The 10764-nt window shown below is 32.5% G+C and overlaps 1 protein-coding gene across 3 annotated transcripts in view; it reads right to left on the bottom strand.

Annotated features, from left to right (window-relative positions):
- Positions 1-424: 424 nt before the first annotated feature.
- The window catches only part of LOC108694085 (trichohyalin), a 72022-nt gene continuing 61682 nt past the window's right edge, over positions 425-10764 (bottom strand). For all 3 annotated transcript variants that reach the window (XM_018203378.1, XM_018203379.1, XM_018203377.1), the window contains 3 exons: positions 4625-4988; positions 2704-3068; positions 425-2082 (listed from right to left, as the gene is read on the bottom strand). In XM_018203378.1, coding sequence (XP_018058867.1) covers positions 1145-2082; positions 2704-3068; positions 4625-4988 — 1667 coding nt within the window. In that variant the 3' untranslated portion in view covers positions 425-1144. The remainder of the gene's footprint in view (positions 2083-2703; positions 3069-4624; positions 4989-10764) is intronic.

Below are 10764 nucleotides of genomic sequence, written 5' to 3'. Positions count from 1 at the left end.
AATGTATCGTCGATTTCCACTTCGCGAAAATTATATTTATTATATTTACAAGCGTGGTCACTTAATCATTTACTTAATTAAACCACTTCTGATTTACGATTATTTATCTCCTATTTCACAAAATCCAAACTTAACTTTGTTACTAGTAATTCGATTATCGAACAATATTAATATTATAGCCAACAAGACACGGAGCAGTGTCGTTACTTTATGATCTAATAAATGTCCCTTTAATCTTCAAAATAGACGACTTTTATATTCAAATATTGAATATGAAAATTTAATATCTGAACATATGGAAGTCTAATATCAATGATACGAAAATAAAGAAAATATCGCTAAATTAGTCATTTATTTTTGGATATAAGATTATATTTGGGTATAAGATTATATTTTTCTATGAGGTGATTTTATTCCAATTTTATCGATTGCAAATATTGTTTGATAAAATCTCTATAGGCTTCCAAAGGGTATTTTTAATTTCCGACTATATCTCTGCTATACATAGTAGATACGAATATCAAAATAGGATTTTTACATTTGCCTTGTACATATATGTATATATAATACATATTATGTATATATAATATATGAGTATATTTTCCTTGTCAATCCCTATAGTTGCAACATGAGGAATTAAATAGCTTTGCGCGAAACAATAATGTTGGTTCTAGTTATAATTTATCTGGAAATTATTATTGTGATCAAATTAAATTCATTTTGTATCATATTTAATTCAGCTAAATGGCTTCCTAACTAATATTAATATATTGTCTATTTTAGTATATTTTTCTGCGAGATCGTGTTTCTCAGACATAAGAAACTAACCAACTAGAGAGGCACAAGAAATCAACTATGTCTCTTAGAATATTGTGCTTAAATCGAATTTCGATACTGAGTGTATTTGTTCAACTCAATGCGCATTTAAAAATTCAAGCGGGATTTTTCAAAGTCTAGCAAATTATTTGAACAATATCTTAATTATTGTTTTGATATTATTCAGATATTTTTAATATGATTTTGATAGATAAATTTTTGATGATTCGTGATGTCTTAATAATAGATAAATATTTATTCAATTAATTTAATTTCCGTTCAATTTGTAATATGAAATCGGAAAAATATTCAACTTAAAAGGGACATTTTAAACCATGACACCGCGTTGTGCCAATAATTGCTTCCTTTGGTGAAGACTTGGCGAATCCACGGTAATCTCATCATTCTTCACACTGTCAAATGACTTGGAGGTTTTAAAATTATTTAGTACATTTAAGCAATTGTTGCTTGTCATTTCGAAAGATTTGGAATTTCTTAGTGACGCACTAGCTAACTTTTTAATAGTATCTGAGATAGGATATTTAAAATCTACTCTTTCCCTTTCTCTCTCCTTAATTCTTTGATTATCGTTGACCACCATTAAGGGATCTTTCTTCTCCGTTTTTTTTTCCTCTTGCTTATCTAATTTCCTCTTGGAATCTTCGTGTTTCGTCCTCTGATTCTCACTTTCGTCGCTTCTACACATCGACTCTAATTTGTCCTCTCTTTTATTCGTAAATGACTCTAATCGCGGATGTTCACTCTCTTCCTCTTCTTTCTTGTCGTCTTGACCTAGTAAAGACTTTGGTGGTGCTTCCACGTAACCGCTCTCATCGCTGTCGGCCTCCTCGTCGAGAGAATCCAGGGTTAGGAACGAAGTCTCATCATTTTGCAAAAAATCGTGACTTATCCTACCAGGATATTTCTCGTTCGCTCGCCTTTCCCTCTTCTGCGGATCCTCAATCCTGTTCATCACTTCTCCCCTCGGCCGATAATCCACCACATCGTCGAGATCCTCGACATCTTCGAAATCGAACATATTCGAAGCAGCATCTTCCATTTCTTCTTCTTCTTCTTCCATCGATTCTTCTTCCTCGCTCCTCAAGGGAAACCTCTTCATAGAATCCATAGGATTAAAACGGGGACTACCGGCGCATGTCATGAAATGTGGCGAACCTTCCGAATTTCTTCGTGGTCCTGATCTCCTGCCGATTCGGTCTTCCGTGAAGATAACCCTTTTGATCGATCCTCGCTGATCGTTTTGATCTAGAAAATGTATTTTAAAGGTAAACAACTTATCAAGAAGTGACATTATAATGTCCGTGTGTTACACACTACAACTGGTATGACTTGCCAAGTAACTGCCCTTTCGACATAGTTATGCAAGTATATATTTCTCATATATATTCATATATATTTCTCTAAAAAAACCTTTACAAAGCTAGAGATATATTTCGAATAAAAAAATTAAATATGACAAAAGATAATATTAACTAAAACATTATCAAAAAAGGACACGATAAAAAATCAGTTATATACGTTTATTAAATCTATTGATGACGTTAAGAAAATGCAACTCGCTATTTGCTTATACAAAAGAACTTAAAAACTCGCACTAATCAGAATAAGTTAATTACAGTTTATCCATTTTAATTATATATCACAAGGTGATATAACAAAAATAGACTTCATGTTACAATTTTATTTTATGTAACCATGCAACGAAGAAATCGAGAAAAAATTTAAAGATATTATCGTTTATATCATCAAAAAACATATAGTTATACGTTCAAAATGTATGTATTTAAAAAAAGTTTATCGAGACTTTGCTTCAAGTTTCAGATTGTTTGATATGATCAATCGTGATAAGCGAACAATTATACTAACTCTGAGTAAGATGTTCTTCCGGGCCAGTGGCTCTTTCCTCACTGGTCGCCGTGCTGGCGGTTTCACATCCACTAGAGATGCTGCCGTTTTCGTCAGATTCGCGGTTGAGGGCTTCCAGTAGTCTGGCTATCCTCCAGCTGTCTTGGTCTTCCCAGCTACGTGCTACGTTCTCCAAGGAACACAATTCCTCCAGCAGTCTCTTCTGCTCTATCTCTTCTGCTACCGTGTCTTCTTCAATCGCTGATAACTTAGGCGCACTCTTTGACCTCTCCAAGGGCGGCCGATAGTTTTGACCACCGGTACTCAGAAGAAGTTTCCTACGCGGCAATGACGGATTGTCGTATAATGCGTTTGCCAGAGACAATCTGTAACAATTTACATAAACTATGTTAATTAATTCAATTACTAATATACAAATAATGTCACATTTTTACAAATTTCGTAATAAAAATTGATCCTCTTTTTGCAATGACTTAATATATCCATTTCTACCATTATAGATTAACTTTAATATCCGTCTAATTTATTTTTTATCTTTTTCAACTTCTAAGAATTAGAAAAATTAATAAAAAATAAATTAAATCAAGATTAAAATTAATTTACACCTATTAATGAAAATACATTAGTAAGAAAAAGATTTATTTTATAATTTGTTTTCGACACGTTACTTTTTGTTAATTTTTATATTTAGAGAATAATAAAATTTTTATTTATAAAATTACAATTATTTATTAATTAAAAATAAATTAAAATTCTAATTGATTAAATAATAAAAACTCTTCAACTTTCTCTATTTACTCTTTTCCTGGCAAAAAGATTCCTGGAAGATAACGCGATAAAAAAAGTAGCGAATTAGACGTATTAGCACAATTCTGACTGGAGTGCTCGAATATAAGTGCTTTCTATTTGGTGACACAAATAACATATCTATCTTTCTTAACATACATAAGTAATAAAGATAGAACGATACTTATGTCGACTTGTGTCACCAAATGGAAAGTATCCTATAATGTTTGACCTGCAACTTGGAAACACTGACCCGAATGTATATCGTCGAGTGGCGATCGCTTCCCGTCCTGGATCGTGACTTGATCGCGCACATAACCATCTACAATTGTGACCAGAATCGTGACTGCCACATTGCATGCACGAGCACGCATAACTTCGCATGCTCTCAAAGAACGAAGATGAGAGAAATTTCTCTTTTCTCCTAATTAAAACGGGAAGAGGCAAACACCTGCATGGCCCATGTAACAACGATATAACGCATGAAGGACAATAAAAATGCGAAGAATGTGCGATTGGAATGCGCGAATGCAATGTTGGTTGCTGCCTGACATTGAAATGAGCCTAACGGAAACTCGAAGAATTCTACGATTGAGAAATTGTGCCGTACGATTGATCGTCACCGGTTTAATTTTAATGAGCTATTAAGAATCAAACAAATATTATAATATCATAAAGATATGCATTTAGATAATTAAGTAATTAAAACCGATAAAACAAAAAGAGATTCAAATATTTTCTAGCATATTGAATAAATGCGAATGTATTATGTGTATCTTATTAATTCTCTTTTAATGCAATTCTAATACCTAAATTCTAATATCTAACAAGATCTCACTAATCCCACCGTAATACTTTCTAAATCCCATTAATTATTTGCCAATGTTAAATAATGCCCGTTAATGATTTCCGCTAATATCACGATCCCGCAAATTCCGTAACTTCCGTTTGTGTTTATTTATCGTTATTATAAGAAAATAAGATGAAATTTAAAGATTTGCATTCTTCTTAATTTGTTTCTAAACTTCTCGAGTTTTAATTCTTTATAGCAAATCAATAAGAGACCATTGAAATAACACCGCTTCCCACAATTCGCTTAGGTTTCAGTTTATTTTTGTGATACCATTGCTCTTACCTAGCGTTTTGCCTGGAGACTTTGTCTCGGCGAAATTCCATGAGCGCCTGTTGCAGCCTGGTATTCAAGATCGAGGCAAGTCTTCTTGCCGTAGATTCCTTGCTGCACAGGGCTGCGTGACACCTTAATTCGGGCCTCAGTCTGCGGCCTTCATGTCGGTATACCCAAACAAAGAGGCGTGGATGAGTGGCTGGCGCTGTGCAGTAAGTCACACGGTGAGCCCAATACTCGGTGAGACCGTGGTCTTTAGTGGTCGCGGTCAGACCACCGTTGGTCACCGTCAACCTCATGGAAACGTCGGGTCTATTGCTGCTTACGTAGTTCCGCCATAGGGTCGATACGGGCTTCTCAACGCAGCCTTCACCTGTCGAAAGCGTGAAAAATCAATTTGAATTATTTTCAGAATTGCTAAAGCTGGAACTATTGTCGGAATACGTTTCTTGGAATTTATTGTTGCCGATTCTTCGTGGAACGATCTGTAATTTCAGAGAGAACTTCAGAGGACTATTCAAAAGTAATGTTATGTTATGCCGATATCTCCGCGCGATGACTTTCTACGCTTCATTATGGACATTGACGCATAATCAGATGTTTAGAAATGTCGCTTCTCAGTCTCACACGAGAAGACGAAAGGTATGCCGCGCGAAGTATGTCACTTTAGGGCAGATCTGGCATGCACGCATACCTACATATTATATCTATTACGATATCCTAGCTACGTTCGAGCACATAAAAAACATGTATATACGGAGAAAGATAGCTTCGTTCTATGTACTCCGAAGCATATCCTGACTTTCGATACAGTTTGATTCGCCGCTACGCGCCGCTTTGAATCGCGTTACCAATTTAGAGATACAGGAAACGCAAGTACAGTTACTTAGAGCTCGAAAGCGAGCCGATCCGGTTGGCAAAATAGAGAAGCGACAAAGAGAGAGGAAGGAGGTAGAATGTTGGTGTAGGTTGAGCGAGGGAGAGAGAGAGAGAGAGAGAGAGAGAAAGATGGCAACTTGGGACAGGCAGGTGCACGTCATAATCTCTCCCGTTGCCCGCTATTTGCAAAAAAAACGCAATTCTTAAAAAACACTTCGCTCATACCTGGAAGTTTATTGCAAAAAAGAGGTATTTGATGCAAATTTAAGCAACATGTTTGCATTCAAATGCATGAAGCAATAATAAATTAAATTCCGAGTAGCTGAATGTTGTGATGAAATAAGCTGATGTTTCTTCACGCTCGTAGCAGCTGATTCCATCGTGGCGATTTTTGTGGTCGTCACTCAGAGCTCTAAAGATCTTTATAATTACAAATTGAGCTCACCTAATCCCACAGACCACGGAATGGATGAATTAATTTTATAAATAATTATGTATATATCAATGTCGGTTTGCTACGTCAATCGAGATTGATAAGATAATCGCTGAGAAAGAAGTGATAATTTCTTTGGACGATAAAAAACTTCATGTATGTTAAGCAATATCTTAGATCGATCATTATGCAAATAGCGCATTATACAATTTTGTAACGTCATTGTCATTGTATTTATATGCAAGATGGTTTGATAACAATGTTTCAGATGAGATACGGAAAACAAGAAGTTGCATAGAATGGTAATACTCAAGAAACTGGGAGATAGAAACTAACTTTATTTGGATCATTAGAAATTTGATGGTCATATATCGTAAATATTCTATTTTAAATTGAAAAAATAAAATCATTGAAAATTTACGATAAATTGAATCCTTTGCAATTAAAACTATTTCTCGTAATAAATGAAAATTAAGTATTTTGTCCGCAGCTCATCTAATTAATAGATTTGATATAAATTAAAATTTTTACTACTTAGAAGAATTTATGGAGAGCAAATTATAGTTTGTTGATTATAATCGCTACATTTGAATACTTGAAGAATTATGTGATAGAATATCGAGACCAACTCAACATGGGATTGCGAAGAGTACATATATTTATTAAATGTCAACTCTATTAAATGTAAAAGCGATTGATTATGTTTATAAAAAAATGAAGAATATGTAATATGATTTACAAGCTTACATAAAAAAAAGACTTCTTAAATTAATCATAATATACTCATATTATAAGCAAAAATATTGGAATCTTGCTTCAAAGATATTAGTCTTGATTTGATTAAACTTGTTTTGATGCGAGTATTACTTTACCACTCAATTCAAAACTTGTTCAATTAAAAATCTTATATCAATAAAAATATAAACAAATCAAGATCAAAATTTTTAAAGCAAGATATAATATTTTTGCTTATATAAGTATATTATGGTTGATTTGAAGAATATCTTTTTCTTCTGTATACAACTATTATTATTAGATAATAGATATATAAGATTTGTGTTTTAATAAAACTATATTATGAATTCTTAATACCTCTATAATCATTGCCCGATCAAACAACTGCGAAATGTATGCAAGTGATAAATATATGATTGCAAGAGAAAGCAATCTATAAATCAAAGGCGCTAAGAAACGTCATCGTTACAAACATTTTCTTGATATCTCTGTAATCATACTATTTAATATTTCTAATCCAGCAATTACTAAATAATACAAATGAGATCATTGAAGACAGTGTTCTAGATCATGTTTAAATAGACGAGTTGAATCAACATTTCTCACGAGACTTAGTGTTAGATAAAGAAATGACGTGGAACTGAACACGTGTGTGTTTATTGAATCCCACGTGCATGGAGGAAGAAATTTATAATTAGAAGCAGATGATTAAATAAGAAGCATATCGATTTTAATTAATTGACTTCAAAGCGTGACAAATCGCATGTCTACTCAGAATAAGGTATATTCCTAGAATTAAACAGTCCGTTATATCGAGGAAGACATGATCCGTTTCCGATTGCTATCTCATCATGTGATTCTTGAAATCATATATTAGCAGGTCTAGACATTTATCAAAGAAGAATCAAAATTGATGTGTCGCAAGCAAAAAATTGTTTAAAGTTAAATGTGAAAAGATAGAATATTAAATTATTATTATTTAAATTATTATACTGAAAAAAAATTATTTAAATGTATAATTCATAAAATGTTCCATTAAAAGGATGTTAATATAAAAGAAGAATAATATAATAGAATGTTTCTTAAAGAAAAAGATATTCTTGCAATATAAAAATTGTGATTAATATTTCAGAAATATTAACAATATAATATTTTGATATAAATATTTTTAAAAAAGAAGACTTCAAGAGGAAAAGTCTCCATACTTTTCCGTAGATCCGCCTATGGCAAATCGTCCGTGATACTTATGTAAATTTTCAAAAAGATCTTGTTTTCTCACAAAAGGTGTAAATCATGAACGAAAATCATCACGATTATACTGAATATGGGAAAAATGCCGTGTCTCTATTTCCAAGTGCAAACTGCAACGTCGAGAGAAAGCACATCTCCGTTGAGATCCGCGCCACAATCGAACTGTGACCGGCTGACTCGGTGAAAAAAAGGCCATCGAAAATCACATGCAAATAAACCACGGACAACAATGGTCTCACTGTCTGCGTAATTTGCGTATAGGAAGCCTTATATACACTCGTTGAATCAACATTTTATTCCGAGCGTGTCCGGAGAAAGCGCGCGGGGGGGAGATTCGATAAAAGCGATCCTTCGCAGCAGGTGAAACGGCCATTGGCGTGCCGCAAAATTCTTTTCCATTACAACAATTTTTCAAACGAAAGGTTCGAGAGTAAAGGAACAAGCCGACAGAACAAAATCTCATTCTTCAATTACACTCAATTACAAAAGCAGATTCGATTTTAAATTCCAATTCTCATCATGCGTAAAATATTTATTACGTGTATATACAGTTTATATATATTAAATATATCATATATATGTATTCTCTAAAATATTTGAAGTGGAATCTAATTCTAAAGAATGACAAAGAGTCAATGTTGAAAAAGAGTGGCTCAATTATCAATTTTTAAGAGAGAAATTTTTACGAGTTAGATTCTACTCCAGAGATTTTAGAGAATACATCATATTATTAAATATTTATATACGTATCACTACTGAACGTACAATAAAATTATTTGTAGTTACAAAAAGCAACGCCCATTCAAATTTTCATGAAAAATCAACGTCCTTACTCATCGAACGTCTTCCAAGTCTCTAAAAAATAATAGAGGATTAAACCGAGTTAGAAAATAATCAATAAAAAATGATTCCGAGAGGAATATTCGTAGCCATGACGATCTATCGAGTCGTACGAATATTGCGATCGAATTATTGCGAACGGAAAAACAGACGGGCTGGAACGATGCGGAACGGGAAGCAACGGTGAGAGAGGTGCCGTGCACCGTAATAAATAACCGGGTCGTTATTGCCAGACTATGATACTCGGCGTGTTTTAACGTTCAATATTATTCAATTAGAGATAAATACCGCGACCACTCGTTCATTTTCCCTTCGTTAACTGCCACCATCGCGCGCATCGCGTTCACCCGATCTTTTGCGCGAGGATTTCAAGAAAACGTGCATGCACAGATCGCGGAACGCAGCGAAACTTTCCATCGAGAAAATGATGTTTGTATCACATGACGAGAGCGAATGTCGCGTTATACGCGGTGGTCATGTGATAAATAATGTTACATGAATGTAGAATAAACGGTGCAGAAACGGGGTCGCTTTATTAAGTAAGGAGAGTCATTGTTGAGAAGGCTCGACATTCTTGTGTAAGAATCTCCGTGTGTCATTTACTTCGTTGTGGCTATATTTTCATCAATTATAATTTACTTACACTTAATTATAAATCAACTCAAGAGCGACAGTGAATATTTTTACGATAAATATATGTATAAGTTGTAAACAGCTGTGAGTTTCAATATACTTTGAAAGACTCAGACGAGATAAAAATTGATGAATAAGATTCGAGTGTCTCATTTTGCTATTTTGAAATATAATAATGGGAATACAAAAAATACTTATTACATTGGTACAATGTAGTAAGTAAGTAGTAGTTAAGTAAAAAAGAGATCGAGAAGCTCCTTTTCTTTAGTGATTTCAACTAAACGTGATGTAAAAGAAGATATAGATATATTTGTGTCAATAATAAATATTAGCAAAAATATTAGCAAAAATGATCATGTCTTTAACACGAAAATTATTTATATCTATTTTTATTATAAATAAATATAATATCTACTGTATCAAATATTTAAAAAAAAAAGGATAAAAGAAAAAATAAATTGATTAATTTAATCATTTATATATCGTGTAAAAATTATAGAAAATTATCTCAGAAAATGTATTGTTACAAATTTGATAAAAAATTATAAACTAATTATTTTAAATGCTTTGGTAGTTTTAATGTTAAATATCTTCATTTGAAAAAGAAAGTTCATGTAAAAAAGAATATTTATCGAAAAAAATATAATCCTACATCGATTTATTAACAATAATGAAGAATAATAGTTGTGTATGATAATGTATATTCTTCAATGTACATTAATCAAAGAGAGAAACTATATCTCTCCAGAGATATAAATTATAACGCGTTCGACTGTGACATATAAAATTAATTGTTAGTGTTTATAATGATTCAATATTAATCAGAATAATCTCGAAATTATTCATTGTATATGACTCACCTCTTAAACCGCATAATTATAATAATGCTAAAAAATCGATAGAGAAATTTAAAAAAATTTTAAAAGTCATTAATTATTAATATTCATAGTGATTTAGTATTAAAATAGAAATAATTCCGAGATTATTTATTGATATATTACTCATCTTTTAAGTCGCAAAACTAGCTTCATAATTATATAATACATAACCCTCTAAAAAATCGACGAAGAAATAATAACTAAAAATATAATTTAACAACATGGCGAAAATCTCGATAAATAACTTCGTCATACGTGATCGCACACTATGTTTTTCTCACATCGTCGACATTTATCGCATTTTTTTACGAGCAATTCCTGACTTTGATGTTTTTCATGAAATTACTTGTCCTCGAATGTAATTTCAAGCTGAAGTGCAATAGAAACGTATATCTAGTCGAACTGATTTGTTTCTATATTTATTGTCTCAAACATTGCAATAATTTTTAATTGTATTAAAAATAATAAAAAATTTATTACACACACACACAACGCGCGCG

This window comes from Atta colombica, unplaced genomic scaffold (assembly GCF_001594045.1).
Source record: "Atta colombica isolate Treedump-2 unplaced genomic scaffold, Acol1.0 scaffold112, whole genome shotgun sequence".
Lineage (NCBI taxonomy): Eukaryota > Metazoa > Arthropoda > Insecta > Hymenoptera > Formicidae > Atta > Atta colombica.
The sequence above is the reverse complement of the archived record's forward strand: the minus strand, read 5'-3'. Positions and strand labels throughout refer to the sequence as shown.